Source organism: Anabas testudineus, chromosome 11 (genome assembly GCF_900324465.2).
Source record: "Anabas testudineus chromosome 11, fAnaTes1.2, whole genome shotgun sequence".
In the NCBI taxonomy this organism is placed as follows: domain Eukaryota; kingdom Metazoa; phylum Chordata; class Actinopteri; order Anabantiformes; family Anabantidae; genus Anabas; species Anabas testudineus.
In genome coordinates, this window is record NC_046620.1 from 2,217,687 (window position 1) to 2,233,871 (window position 16,185).

The window sequence follows — 16,185 nt, forward strand, 5'->3', positions numbered from 1 at the left end:
TCCGCTGTTAAATGACGTGAAGCCGAGGCCGTGAGGCGGCGCGCTGACTGTTAGCGTGGACGGGCTGCAGTGACCTATATACGGCTGAATGTAAGTCTGAGCTGGAGTCTCCCAGGCTGATAGCAGCTCATGGCTGGATGGAGACGGAGCCGTGTGAGCCGAGGACACTGAACACACACACACACACACACACACACACACACACGTCCACATATGGAGACATGCACGCAGGGACATGCTGACACGTGATGCGAGGACACGCATGTGCACGAGAGGTAAAGTCAGACACATGCTACGTGTGTGTGTGTGTGTGTGTAGGAAGACGCACACGCATGTGAAAACACTGAACACGCGTGTGAAGACAGAGGAGGACACGCACACGTACAGATGGACACACAGCGACTGTCTCATGCATGTTTTATTGAGCCGCTCTTTCTGCACCTCCTCTCATCCCTCGCTCCTCCTCTCTTTTCGTCTCCTCCTCTCTTTTCGTCTCCTCCTCTCTTTTCGTCTCCTCCTCTCTTTTCGTTTCCTCCTCTCTTTTCGTCTCCTCGCCTTTGTTTTGGTTTATTTCTTCTTCTCCTTCGTTCGCCTCCTGTTTCTCCTCCTCTCAGCGTTCAAACCTGACGAGCTCAGGAGAACAGGAAACTCCCATAACTCTACTTCGTCTCCTTCTTCCTCTTATCGTGTCTCCTCGTGTCTCTTTCCTCTTCTCCTTTCTTAACCCTCCTTCTTCTCCTGGCCTCCTTTCCTTTTATTATCTCCTTCTCCTAATGTCTTCCTCAACTCCCTCTCCTTCCTTACCTCCTTTCTCCTTATCACTTCCTCCTCACTCTTTTCCTCTTACTCCCTTCCTCCCTTTGTTTCTCCTTATCTCACTTTCCTTGTTTCTCCTCCTTCTTCACCTTCCTCACTTCTTTTATCCATACCTCCTCTTCTATCTGTCCAATTTTCTCCTCGTTTCCTTCCTCCTTATCCCTCCTTCCTATCTTCCTTTCTTGTCTTCTTCCTCTCCTATCCAGATATCTCCTTCTCCTTTTCTGTTCCCATTCATCCTTTTTCCTTTCCTGACCTCTTCTCTCTCTCTTGGGTTTCCCTCCTCGTCTACTCCCTCCTGAGTTCTCCTGTCTCCTGTCTCCTGTCTCCTTTCACTCACTCACTCTCCTCCTCTTTTTCTTTCTCTGTTTTCCACCAGTTCTTCTTTCCTTGCTCCCATTTCTCTTCCTGGCCTCTCCTCGTTTCTTATCCTCCCCTCACCTCCTCTCTCCTCGTTTCTTATCCTCCCCTCACCTCCTCTCTCCTCGTTTCTTATCCTCCTTCTCTGTCTCGTCTCCTCTTCCTGACCTCTCCACTCACTTCTCCTCTCCTCTCCTCATTTTCCTTCAGTCACTACAGGTTCTCTTTTCTCCCTCTTCTCCTCCTCCTCTGCTTCTCATCCTGCCCCCTCCTGACCTCCTCTACCCACCTTTAGCCCCTTTCTTCTTATCACCACATCACCTCTGTTGTTTTTTCCTTCTGCTCCTCCCTTTGTGACCTCTCCTTTTCTCTCCTCATTTTTATCTCCTCACCTCTTTTCCTTGCTCCTTCTCCTCCCTCCTGACATTGCTGTCTCTCCTTCTTTCCCTCCCTTTCTCTTTCCTCCCTCCTACTCCTCCCTCCTTCTCCTCCTCCTCTCCTCCCTCCTGACATTGCCGCCTCTCCTTCTTTCCCTTCCTTTCTCTTTCCTTGCTCCCACTTCTCCTCCTGACCTCCACCTCTCCCCCTCTGTTCTCAGCTCATCCTCCTCCTCTCTTGTCACCTTTCATGTTTTTTCCCCCTCCTCTCCTCCCTCCTGACCTCCTCTCTCCTCTCACTCTCTTTTTTCCTCGGTCCTCCTCTTATTCTTCCTCCATTCGCCACCTGTTCCTTTTTCCTTGATCCCACTTCTCGTCCTGACTTCCTTTCTCCACCTCTCCCCCGTCTCCTCTTATCCTCCTCCTCTCTCTTGTCACCTCTTGTGTTTTTTTTCCCTCCTCCTCTACTCCCTCCTGACCTCCCTCCTCTTCACCTTCCCCCTCCTCCCCACTCCTCTTCTCCTAATTAGCACCTGAGCGTACAGGCCTGGTTAATATTCGGCGGCGAGGCGCTTCGACGGCAGAAGGGCACCTCGCCGTCTCTCCTGCGCTGCTGTTGCCATGGTAATACCATGGAAATGAAGCACCGCTCTCCTCTGTCTCTATCTCTCTCCGTCTCTTTCCTAATTTTTTCTTTTTACCCCCCCTCCAACCCCTCCACTGTCTCCCCCACCTTCACTTTTTAATGAGTCACTGCATCCATTAAATTTTAGGATGGAAGGATGGCGGGGGGTGGGGGGGGGTGGAGAGGCAACACACGGCAGAAAATTTAAAGGGTGGAAAAAAGTTTGTATTATAGAAGTCGGTGTTTGTAAAGATGCACGACGACTGGTCACCATGTCCAGGACATTTTAAAATCATTATATTAATATTAATTTGCTTGCTTGAGTTTGTGTGTGTGTGTGTGTGTGTGTGTGTGTGTGTGTGTGTGTGTGTGTGTGTGTGTGTGTGTGCTGGGTTTTCGGGGTGTTTTGGTCAGAGGCCGTGACCTTGATGAAGTTCTTTAAAGCTGCTAATTGTGTTTCATTCATACTTCATGGTCGCAGGGTGCAGACAGTTTGTCGAGGAGAACTGATAAAATGTCAGCGTGTGTGCGTTTGTATTGCTAGCTTGAATTTCTAACCTTTGGAGGGAGGACATTTGCACAAAGTGAGGACATTTTAGCCGGTCCTCACAATGAGAAGGGTGTTTAAACAGCAATTTTTGGGGTTAAGACCAAGTTTTAGGGTTAGAGTTGGGTTTTGGTTAGGGTTAGGGTAAAGTTTAGGGTGATGGTTGGCAGGAGGACGAGCACGAATTATCGCTGTAGCTTCATTTTATTATCAGGATCTATGTAAAATATGCATTAGTGTTTTGTCTCCTGCCTGTGTTTTTGTGTCTCTGTCGGCTTTTATTTATTTAAATGTCAGCTGAAATGAAAGCTAATGTGAAACCAAAATTAAAATAACATCCAGACATCAATACTTCATCATTTTTATAATGTCAAATGCACATAATGTGGTTGTTTGAATATCAGTTCTTTACTTTTAAAAGTTGACATTTTAGAGAGAGGAAAGACAGAGTTCTCATCCGAAAACAGTGACATGAGGAAGTTTTTAACAGCGAGGAGAAATAATCTGATTTCTTTCTCACATAGATACGGGAAAGATTAGTTTGGAAATTGTAGTAATTGGTTTATTAAACTTTAAAAAAATTTCAAAATGGCATACGGGGTTTTAGAAAGAATTAAACAAAAAGTAAAACAACAAAACCTACATTGAATGGAGTTAAATCACCTTTTTTCTTTTTCTTTTTTTTTTACTACAATTCACACAAACGTAATTTCCACAACCTGTTCTCTAAAGCTTATTGTACGATTGTAAGAAAAATGCAGTTTTAGGTAGCTGTTGGTTTTTATTCACGTGACTTTGAACAAATTTTACTTCCTAATACATAAAATATTTTTTTAATCACAAAAAAAGAGTTCCCACGCTCAAATCTGCAGGAGATTTTGTGCATTTCAAGACATCACAAGACATAAAAACCCACTTTTATTGTATTGTGGTGGAATATAGACCTAAATCACAATTAACACAACATTGTAGGTATCTGTATCAGCACAGTTAACAGTAACATAACTAAATAGAAATATGCTTAATGATGATCCTATAAGCAAATCTGTACAAACTGATTTCATCAGAACCAGAAATAAATAGAAATAAAAAATACATGTTATGAAAAGAAACAATATTAATATGAATGAAGCGGTGCAGCTGATAATTATTGTCATTACCAAATGACCTAATTTAAGAATAATTAACCTTTTCTTGTATTTTCTGTAAATTGATAATAAAAAGAGCTGAAGGCGGATGAAGGATGTTTTATTTTGTCCGACTTCTTGTATCTACAACCCAAAAATCACAAATGCACAAAGATTTAAAATACAGAAAAGCATCAGATCGTCATATTTAAAAGGCTGAGCCCGAAAATCTTTTGCTTTTTTCCTCTTAATCTTTGCAAATTATTGTTCTGTCAGTCGTTTTAGATCAAATATAAAGTTTGTGTTTAAGGTTAATTGCTTAACTTTATTGCAATTACAATGGAGGAATGTTCAAGTGTTTTCACAGTAAATGACAGACACATGAACACATATTTTATATATATATATATATATATATATATATATATATATATATATATATATATATATATATATATATATATATATATATATATATATATGGTGTTTGGTATATATATACACACACACAAAATCCCACAGTTACCAAAAAGTTTCAGAATGAAACTATCTAAAATCACTCACTGGCTCTAAATGTGATCCAGTGCAGTTCTGTAAAACCTGATCTTCCTGCACAGAGTCTTCAGTGAAGTCGGGACTGATGGAAGAAAAGTGGGTGGATGATGAGACATTACTGATGGTGGGAGTGATGGAGGGATGAACAGATTGATTGATGTCATTCATACTCCGCTCTGCAGGCTCGACCTTGAGATGCTCGACGATACAAGAGTTTGGCAACTCAACGCACGTCATACTCGTGCGAGGCTGAGAGCATCGCTCCAATTATCCACCCAATCACCCGAAACCTAAAACTCTCTCAAGGTTCTGTGCCAATGAAAAGCCAGCTTTGTTCTCATCGGCACATCAAACTGCCTCACAAGATCCATCAGTCATGTAGCTCTGCTGCTCGGCGCTGCTATTTAACACGTCCAAGTTATCTAATGCCTAAACTGCCATTTGGCCTAATGTTGTGGTTCCCAACATGGGGCACCTAGGCCCACTCAGGGTCCTCTAGGGCTTCCATAGGGTCCTCATTGAAATAAATGATACTGCTTCTTATTGTTTTCTTTTGGCTGTGAAGAACTACAGTTTTTTGCCCAGTTTGTGACATGTAGATATCGTATTTAAATCTGCTCCAGAATACTGAGAATCAAACTCAGCTGGAATTAAATTTAACTTTTTTGTTGAGTTTGACATCCTGTTTATTTCTGTGTGAGGTTCACAGCTTTCAGTTTTGCCCTAACCAATCAGTAGGGAGTGATTTTCACCGTGATCACAGTTTCAGTACCTACACATACACTCGTCGGTCACCAGAGTGGGCGCTGTTCTCTGTCCTGATTAAGACAGAAAGGTCCAATATAGAACATAAATGTGCTCGGTTAATTTCAAAATATCTACTTTTCAGGTTATCAGATATTGTGTGTGAAGAGGAACACTTGGTCTTAAAGGTGGAACTAGAAGAAAGATGTTAAGACTTTTAAAACAGACAGGGTTTATCTCCTGCAGATGGTGTTTGGTCGTGATTTCAGTCCTGTGTCAGTAATTCCTTCAGACTGCTGTTACCAGTAAAAAATTCAGGCTTCTTCTCCCTCCTGAAAAAAGGCCAGCTAAAATATCCTGAGGTACAACTAGTCATGACGTCCTTTCTGTAAGTTTCGCAGCACTCTTATATAACACGAGTGAGATTTGGTTCTCTATAAGCTGAAGAGGAAGCTTCTGGAAATAGCCTGACACTCAGAAGAGCTGGGTCATACTACCAGCTGTGTTAATGATGCATTAGCACCACGAGGTGCCCACACAAAGGCACCCTTTGATCAATCATTTAGTATCCCCACACACACTTAAATGGAAACACACACACACACAGATATCTTTTTTTTTCTTTTTGCTGCATGATGACTGTGTACCCAAGGATGGTGGTCACATGGACTCCAAAACCAGGACGCTTTTGGTTTCCAAGCGACATTGCCCTAAAAGAAAGTGGCCTCACCACTTTCCATTGTCATTCTTTTGCTCCCTGGTGGCTCCTCCTGTTCATTCATTTACATGGCACTGTACAGGCTTTTAGTCACTTTACCCAGGAGGACTCGGAGTGGCAGAGTACAGTCCTTCATCGCGGCTCATTGAGTGTTTCAGCACTGAAACGTGATAGTATCCAGTCTTTTGGATTGGTATCTGTGCTGATACTGACTTCATTAAGAAAATCAGATATCAGAACAGACTGTTCCACATGTAATACAGTTTTCCTCTGTTCAGTTTCTGAGGTGAGCACATGATTTGTAAAACTACATGTAAGATTTCACCATGTCATATACACGTTTCCAGACATATGCATTTTAAAAGAGTCAGTGATGAGAGCACTATTAACTATTAGCTGAAATTCTCTACAGTTTTTCTACAGAGAAAATCTCTCAGAAACTAAAAGAAAACTGGAAATTTTTTGCACCTTTTGTCCAACAATTTTTCCAAATTAAAGGAGGAAATATGTTGTTTGCACAGTAGAAGTGTTGAGGTGTCCTTGGACAACACACTGAAACCCTGTAGTAGTGCCAACATGAACTGTCTGGCAGACGACCAATAACAATGTCCCTAAGGTGATCATTAAAGTATATGATAATTATTATTATTAAAATAAATAATAAAAGAACAAATGTGCTGTTATGAGAAAAAACATCATATGGCTTAAAATGGCAACTTGTGAAGATTTGGTAACACCTGTCATAAAAAACCTAAGACAAGAATTCTACTTAAGTTCCGTTTTGAGGTACTTGTACTGTACTGTAGTATTTTTATTTTATACCATTTTTACTTTTACTACACTACATATTACCTCATTATCTATCTGCACCAACTTCGCTCTTTATTTTTAAATAATTATGTGACATTTTGTTTGGCAAAATTTTAACCTTTGATAGTTTGTTGATTAAATTTTCTCAACATCAAAATCAACATTGTTTATTTATTTTTTATTTTTTTTCTCAGTAGAGTACTTGTAATTTAGTACTTGTGTACTTCTAATATATTTAATAATGAAACACCTAGTTAGGGTTAGGGAACCATAGTGGTCCTGTTAGTGGTTTCTCCTGTAATGTTAAATGTTCAGTTGTCTCATCCATCCATCAAACATCCTGCCTCTGTGTAAACTTTTAAAAAACGTATCTTATTTTGATTTTCCCTCCCGTCATACCTCCTACAGCCACTCGATGTCTTCTCTTTGCACGGCAGCCTGTTTACGTCAGGAAACATCGCATGTTGTATTACATAATTAAAAAGCTTGGTAAAGAAGAGCAGATTGGAGAACGAGACATCTCATTAAAAGCAAAGTGACAAAGGGGCTCGATTGCAGATTGGTTCAGGAGGCAAAACAGAGCAGATTGGTGAAGCTTAAAGAATAGTGCATTAACATCCCACAGTCACTTTAATTCATGGTTCGGCCTCACTAGCCTAGGAATGATCTTTAAACGTGCAGAGAAGTTTACAGAGTTTGCATTTCAGAACAAAATGAGCACTGATGTTGGATCAGTTTTCAGTAGGGTTAGGGTCTGGGTGTTGTGGATGAGATCAGTGCATCCCTAAAGTCAGAGCTTTTGGTTGCTAGATGACTTATGAAGCAACAGACCAGCTTAACTCTGATCCCTTGGTAACCCACAAGACAAGCTTTAGTGAAATTAGTTCTGAATGGATCCTTTTCCAATCAGACATGTACATCGTCTCCCTCCTTGCCCTTGTTCCAGTAAAAGGTCTTTAACCCCTCCTGTTAGCACACTTGGCTCCTCACGATTTGCCTTTCATCCTCCTAATTTGTCATTTCATTTCCCAAGATACCTCCTCATTACCGCCTTTTTCGTCTCTGAGTTGTTTTATGGCTTCCTCGACACTCTTTTTTCTCTGGTATGTCCTTGTTCTCTTTGACATGCAGCTGAATTGGCTTCACTGCAGCCAGATACAGTAGATGGATGGTTACAGTTTGTGGTTAGATTGATGGTTTGCTTTGTCCTTGATGGAGGTGAAACTCTGATGTTTTTTTCCTCATAAACCATGCAGTGACCCCTGCTTCACCCGGCTGATCCACTCAGGTTTCTTTGGTTTCACTTTCAGGAGAGTTTAGGTGTCCGATGCTGGTCTGAGTTTGGTTTCTGTGGGTTTTAGAAGGGGGAGGATCTGGAGGGAGAACTGTCTTTGGCACACAATCACACAAATTAAAGATACTGATGTTTCCATCTGTCAGTGAAAGGAAGGGAAAGAGGTTTGTTTGGTTTTGGTTGAGGAAAACTGAAGTCACCTGCCTCTCAAAAGGAAAATTTGCTGCTTCCTGCAATTTGCAAATCACTGTTGTCATTGCTGCAGTTTTATTATTTTCTCCATAATTACGGAGCGCTGCCGTGCTCCGAACAATCCCCTGTACACAAATACTGTACAAGTAATTACAAGGATGCGTGGAGATGAGCTGAGCCCAACAAAATGGGACGCAGCCAAGTGGCATATGACTCCCCTCGTCAGAAGTTGGCCCGGAGTCCTCGAGGCCGATCCAGTGATGCGGCAAAACATGACACTGTTGTGTTTTTCTCTTTTTTCCTTCTCCTTTTTTCTCAGTTCTCAGCGGCGGCTCGGTTGCTCGTCGACATGAAGCGAGGCCGTCGCCGCTGCTCGAGTGAAATTCTTCAGCCTGCAGCTCCGTCTGACGGATTTTTACTTTTCCTCATCCAGTCTGTTTTCTTATAGCTCCTTTGTTCACTTAAACTTTCTCACCCCTTGGTTTTCTCTTCTTTCTCTTCTCTGTTCAACTTCTCTCCCTTCCTACACTCGTCCTCGTCTCTCTTTACTGCTGATTTGCAGGACTTACTTCTTCTGTCCTACACACTTGTCTCTTTCCATGTCTTCCTTTACATGCACTCTGAGCTCTTGTCTCTTCCTACAGTCACTTCTTTTTCCTTTTCTGTCTTTTTCACACTTCACCTCTGGCAGCAGCTGGGTCTGAGGAAAAGTCTTTTCTAAGCAAATCTACAGAAATAGAAATGTTAATGGGATGTATACAGTGGTCACATTCGGTCATGCGGCTGCAGAGCCATTTTCTGCAATGTGAAGGTTAAAACTTGTTTTGGTTGATGTCTGCTCTTTGACAGATTTAAAAATCTGTTTCATCAGGTGGGTGCAGTACAAGACAGAAGACAGGTTCTTCACAGACGTCTATTTGTGTTAATAGCTTTTTTCAGATTAAGTTAAAGAAATGCTGTAGCGTTGCATATAGAGAACGACCTACAAACCATAACCATGATCCAGTGATAGTATAATAGTTTGGAGAATTTACTAAGGAAGAAAGAAAAGTTTATATACAGTAGTGTTAGATTCTTTTTTAACCAGACTAACAGCTGAAAGCTACGAAACATTCGATTAACACTTTAAAACAAAGCCCTGCTGTTATTGACATGGTAGGACTCGAGACTGCTTGAAGTTTTGGCTTGTAGGGAGAAGTCAGAAAGTACCATAAAACTTAAGAATCAAACTATCAGAACAGTATAGTTTGGGGAATATAAATCTCCTCATGCTGAGCTGCTTTATATATCATTGTTGAAGTTTGGGTCTGGGAACAGAAATGTGAATATTTTAGCAGCAGCTGCGCAGTTTTCATTCCATTTTAATCTGTCACATGTGAGTCCTCCAGCTTTATGGAAATGCAGTACTAGATCAGAATCACTGGAGTATTTCTTTAAAAAAGAAGTTTGCTAAAATAAAATTAAATCTAAGGTTAGAAAAGGTTACTCATTTAGACCAGTGCATATCTGGTTGAAAAATAAAAATTACAAACACCAAGAATCTGACCAAGTTTTCAGTGCCAGCTACCAACTAGAGGTCTCCACTCGTTCTCTTGTTTCCTGGTAACAGAGGCCTGACCCAGGACCTTTGTTGGACCAGGTCCAAAATTATATTCAGTTTAATCAGTTTGGGTGGGGTGGTGTTGTATGACTGCGGGTAAAAATTACATGTATTGCTGCTCATTTCCACTATGGCTGCTTATTACTCGATGCCGGTGCTGGTCTTCTGTCTCTGGGTCAACTACAAGACGGATCGGTGTCATTGTCCTGAATGCAGTTACAACTGGCTTTGTTCATCGCAGTCTCAATGAAGTTTGAGTGTAAAATGTTCAACTACTGCACACATCTACATCTTTTAAACAGAGGTTAATGAGCTGTACTGTCTTCAGCTCTAGAATCATAGACGTTCTACACGTCTACTTCATTAGTTGAAGCAAACAGCACTGTGAATGTAAATGCATGAACTTTATAATAACGTAGGATTAGTTCAGTCTCACTGCACAATGCAACGATTCAAACAGGACTCTGGAAACTCTGCAACTATAAAATATGTCTCCTGTGCAGGCAGTGAGAGGCTGATCAAGGCTGTGAGAGTATGAAATATGTCCAACATTAAGTGACACTTGGGACAAATAACAGCTTGCCCAATACTAATTATGTGTTGAAATACTCTCAATTTTTCTGGCAAGTGTGTGTGTGTGTGTGTGTGTGTGTGTGTGTGTGTGTTTTTTTTTATTTATTTTTTTATTTTTTTATGTCCCCAATGATTGGGACACATTTTCAAAGCTTCCACTCCTCTGATAGAAAATTCACCAAACCTCACTTCATCATTTTTGTAATATTTCAGTTTTACGTAAAAATTTCCTGTCACATGGAAATGTTTTCGTCTCCCCCGTCCTCTTCATCTGCTTTCGATTGTCTCTTGTCGTCTCTTCCTTTGCCTTGTGTTATCTTTCCCCTCTCTCTGTCTCCTTTTTTTGCTGCCTCTTTAAACACTGTTGTCCCGTTCTCCTCCTCTCTCTCTTTATGTTTATCTACGCTCTTCTCTCCCTCGTCCTCCTCTTCTTCCGTTCACTCTTTTCTCGCTCTCTCTCTCTGTCTGCCAGGCCATGGCCTAGTTAAAATGTCTTCTGCTTTCTGCTCTCTTTCATCAGCTCGGAAGTTTTTAGACTCTCCCCTCTTTCCCTTTCTCTTTATCTCTGTGCTTCTTCGCCACTTCATTCTCTTTTTATGTCACTCTTCTCCTCTCTATCCCTTTTACCTGCCTCCTCCTTTTGTCCTCTTTTTATTTTTACCCTTTACACCCTCTCTTTCCATATTTATTCATACCTGTCTGTCCTCTCTCTCTCTCTCTCTCTCTTTTCCACTCTCCATCTGTTTTTACCTCGCTCTCTCACTTCCATTGTGTGGATGATAGCTGTCAGGAGATCTAATCACTGAGTCTCTCTTATTACATGATTACAGGGTAATTATCCTGTGAAGTTGTCTTTGCCCGAATCTATGAAAGACGCTTAATGTCTTTTTAATGGGATTTGGAGTTTGGAGACTTTTTTTGTCTTTTGTAGTTGCAGTGGACTCTTCAATTTATTGCATTTACATGTGATTGGCCTGGAACAGCGTGTCCTAATTAAGTGGTACTCGGATTCATCGTAATTTTTGGGCGTGGCGTCTCGCTCCGAGTTCTCAGGCTCATCTTTAACTCCAGACCTTGGCTTTGTCAGCAATGCTGTCATCTGCCAGCATCTGATCAAACTCGACCTGATGAAGCTCCTGCTGTGTTTAGGAAGAGTGCAGATGCACAAATCCGGCTTGGACTTTAAAGGATAGGGAGGGCAGGCAAGAGAGCAAAATGTCATGTTGCATATCATGACTGGAACCTCCTGTCTTTGATGTGGAGCCGCATAATGACCAGAACAACCCCACAGTGCTGAGTGATGTTATTATGGACAATAAATTTATCAATATTTGTCTTAGAGAGAAGGTTTTTCTCTGACGTTCTCTCGCAGACATGTGTTACATATCTTACTTAGAGATGTCAAAAAAGCTATTTCAATTTGTGGCCTTCAAAATGGAATGATTAAACCATGTTTCAGTGAATACGAACTATTTGTTGATTATAGTCTGACTGATACAGCCGCAGGTCAGTATTTTAGAGTGATATTGGCTCATCAGTATTATATTTACAATGTAGTGTACAGATTTACTGTATATTTAGATTGATTTTGTTGTGTTGCTGTAAATTTCTTGTTACTTTTATAATAATGTTCTTATTATAATTTACTGGTTTAACTGAATTGTGTTGTAAAGTCAACAGGCAAGATGACAGAAACATTCTATCATAAAAGATATATGGTACTCTGATAACCTTAAGTTGCTGTTGGTGAAGCAATAAAACACAAAGAAAATCATCTTCAACATCAATAAAATTTCAGAATTTTTTTTTTATTACTCCAAGTGACATTTTGATAATATATATGTCTCGATTCTTTATTGATTAACTGAGGAAATTTTTAATTTATTTATTCATTTGCTGTTGTTTGCTAATTGTTACATTGGTATCGGCCTCTAAAAGCCACTGTTGAGTCAGATTTAGAGGCTCCCACAAGCCATTAAATCTCATTGACAAACCTATTGTAATGCATTGGAGCTACAAGACTGTGCAGTTTCATCTTTTCTTAAATGCAACACAGTGCTTTTTTTTTTTTTTTTTTTTGTACATGTGACCTCAGAGAGAATTTAAATATCTCTGTTAATGTTGCCGTGTTTTAGCTCTGGAACTGTGCTGATCTCTCATGTCTCTCAAATAAACAGGGTGTTTCCACCAAAAACATAGTTTGCTTGTTTATGAAAGTGTAAATTATCCATTTTCTCTCCTTCTGCCCATCGTGCTCGTTCAGTGTCTTATTCTGGGTAAATGCAGGACATCACATCACACACACAAACAAATCAACATGGCTTTGCTCTGTTTTTCTAACATGTATTTTTCTCTGCTTTTACTATTTCCCCAAGTGGTTGAAACACAGCTCACTGAACACAAACAATATTAACATGTAATTTTCTCTGTGTCTGTTTGTATCTACGCAGCTTGAGCGCCGCTGCTGTCTGTGATGCCCTCCCATGACGCCCAGGTCGATAGCTGACACTGCCAGTGAGCGGGAGACGCCACTGCACAACCGGTCCTGGGCCAGCACCTCCAGCCGGTTCTTTCCCTCCCTCTCGCATGCTGGAGACTCCACCTCCACTCACCTGCCAGTATCCACAACCGTCAGCTCCAATACACCCCAGTAATCCTCCCTCAAAAACTGACACACTGACGTCCTCGGCCAGCACCAGCAGCAGCAGCCAAAAACCAGAATATCTTCAGCGTAATCAGCAACACCAGCACCATCATTATTACCACCACCAGCAGAAGCCATCATGTCCAGTCGTAGAAAGTCCTCCACTCCATGTATGGTTCGGGTCATCAGCGACCTACCTGAAGAGCAAGATGATCCAGAAGAGGTGATGGACATAGAAATCTTGGCAGACAATAATGTGACAGGCAAAGAACAGTCAGAATCTGCAGAAAAGAGTCAAGACACCCAGAAAGAGAATTCCGAGAATTTGGAGCAGCAGACGTTTCCGAAACAAATGGAAAACCTGAATCCTGAGCCATTAGTACAAAAGGAGCAGCTGGGTAAAGACAACCAAGCTCCTGTCTTTGAAGATGTAGAAGCCGGAGAGGAGAAGGACAGTGAAAAGCCCAAATCTGACCCTGCATCCATGAAAAAGCAGCCCAAAGGCTACGAATGCAAATACTGCCCATTTTCAACACAAAACCTAAATGACTTTAAAGTGCATGTGGACTCCAGCCACCCTAATGTTATACTTAATCCTTTGTACCTATGTGCTGTCTGTAACTTCAATACAAAGAAGTTTGACTTGCTCACAGAGCACAATGAGAATCAGCACCCAGGCGAAACAAACTTTAAGTTTAAGAGAATAAAAAGGAACAATCAGACTATCTTAGAGCAGACAATCGAAGGCAAGGACAATTCAGTTGAATGCGAAGTGACAAATGAACAAGGTGAAGGCAACAGCACTTGTGTGTTTCCACCTTGCATATCTACCACAGTAAAAACCCCGGACAGCATACAGTCACTCTTCCAAGGGAGTGAACTAAAAAGCCAGCTGGACGGCCTGATCCAAAAGGATCAAATCACAGCAGTGAACATCAATGGAACAGTCATCATCCCCGAACCCACCATCCTCCAAGGGCTCTCCCATGTCACTCCCATGCTCCAGCGCCCTCCCAACTTTAATTCTGTACCAAAAATAGCTGTTCCTTTGAACACCACCAAATATAACCCTTCTTTAGATGACAACCTGACATTGATTGCATCCTTCAACAAGTTTCCTTACCCAACACATGCTGAGCTGTCGTGGCTCACAGCTGCCTCCAAGCACCCGGAGGAACAGATCAAAGTCTGGTTCACCACCCAGCGGCTGAAGCAAGGCATCACCTGGTCCCCAGAGGAGGTGGAGGAAGCTAGGAAGAAAATGTTTAATGGTTCCATCCCTCCTGCCCATCATACGTTCACTGTCCTGCCTACAAGCCCTATGTCTCAGTCACCTGCCAAAGTCTCCCAGCAACCCACCGTTCACACCACAGTTGAGCATCCAGGTCATGTTCGGACAGCTGCTTCAAATGGGTTAAGTATAGTCACCACCACAAGGTCCAGCCACACCCTTAAACGATCCCTGCCAACACACCTGACGACTGTGTTTGGCCCAGAGTCCAAAAGGCCCATCATGGCAGTTGCCCCCCATTCTGGTGATCCTAAAGACAGGGGTCTCATGGCGCCTCCTCCACCCCCTCCTCCCCACAAAGATCGCCTCCCAATGGCTCCACCTCCTGTTCCCATGGAGATGAAGAGATCTGTAGCAGTTCCTCTAGTCACCACTGAGATGAAGAGACCATCCACTGCTGTGCCTTTAATGCCACCGCCATCATTGTCATCATCACCATCTCTGTCATCCAAAGGGAAGATTCTGTCAACATTAGGAATTCCCAAAACAAAGCCAGTGGTGTCATTGCCCTCCATAGTCTTTCCAGAGTCATTAACTAGACCAATGATAGCGCCCCCGCCAATCTGTGCCCCGCCATTTAAAAACTCATTACTTATTCCTCGCAAGACCATCCCTTCCAAAGAAAAGCACCCCAGTACCTTTACTATGCCAGCTGCTGATTTGAAGCTTCAGAATTCCCCTCCACTCATTAGCCCACCGATAAAAAGGCCAACCATTATTCAGTCCATTCGCACTCCAGCTAAAGCCCAATCCCAGATTCCAGGATTCCCCTTAGATGGCAAGAAGCTAAAAGAACAGCAAGGAGTAGATCTGAAAACCAGCTATCCCAGAGGAGACAAGGTACTTACTCCTCTGGCAGAGTCCAATGGGACCTCTCGCACAGATGGTAAGTGGCCCCAAAATCAGACCTCCCCTGTTCATAACAACGGAGTCATACATTTGGATGGTGGGGAGCCACCAGCAGCTCAGAAACCGGATTTTCAGCAAAAATCTTCAGTGCTGACACAATTCCCCCTCCTGGAGAGGATGAAAGGAAAGACAGCAGAGCAGCTGAAGATCTTGGAGGAGAACTTCTTGAGAAATAGCTTCCCCACGCCCAGTGATGTGGACAATCTGTCAACCACTACCCACCTGTCTCACCAGGAAATCGACAGCTGGTTTGTGGAGCGCCGAGCACTGCGTGACAACCTGGAACAAGCCCTTCTCAACTCCATGGGCACTAAGAGGATTGGTGTGAGTGGCATCTCTGCCATCACTGACAAACGACTACATCAGCAACATCAAATTCTGCAGCTGAATGGGATTCACAAGCCAAGCATCGGGGTGGGTCATCTTAAAAGCCCTCCACCCCCTACGCTCACTCTACCCATTCTTGCTCCCGGCACCATTGCACCCTCCGTCCCTAACCCAAACTCCTGCTCAGTGCCTCCTGACAGCCGATCCCTGGTGCTCCTCAAGGACGATTTTGCTCAAACACGGTGGCCTTCCCCTGAGGAGTTCAGCCAACTGGAGTGTCGGACAGGACTGGCTCGTACCGACCTTACCCGTTGGTTCAACGACAGCCGGCTTCAGAGCGGTACCATGGAACTAACAGAACTTTTTCACAACAATGGAGTCAATGGAGGTCAGGGGCCACCAGTGTGCTCCCCTGAAAATGCATCTAGCATTATCCAGCGCTGTCAGGAAGGAGCCATAACAAACAACAACAACAGTAAGGTGCTGGAGGTTGAGTTGGGCTGGCTAATGGAGCAGCGCGCCAACAGCCTCAACAGTCAACAGCATGATGATCTCCATGACCGGTTCGCTAGCAGGTACTGAATTCATACAATATTTTTTAAATTCTATAAAATGAATTGCCTACAGTACTTTTTGTCATGTCTACTTTTTGTAAGGTGTTACCCACAGCTATTCA

The 16,185-nt window shown here is 42.6% G+C and overlaps 1 protein-coding gene across 2 annotated transcripts in view; it reads left to right on the plus strand.

Moving 5' to 3' along the window:
- Positions 1–16,185, plus strand: part of LOC113153474 (zinc fingers and homeoboxes protein 2-like) — a 103,386-nt gene that overhangs the window by 71,570 nt on the left and 15,631 nt on the right. For both annotated transcript variants that reach the window (XM_026347121.2, XM_026347120.2), the window contains one exon: positions 12,789–16,084. In XM_026347121.2, coding sequence (XP_026202906.1) covers positions 13,122–16,084 — 2,963 coding nt within the window. In that variant the 5' untranslated portion in view covers positions 12,789–13,121. The remainder of the gene's footprint in view (positions 1–12,788; positions 16,085–16,185) is intronic.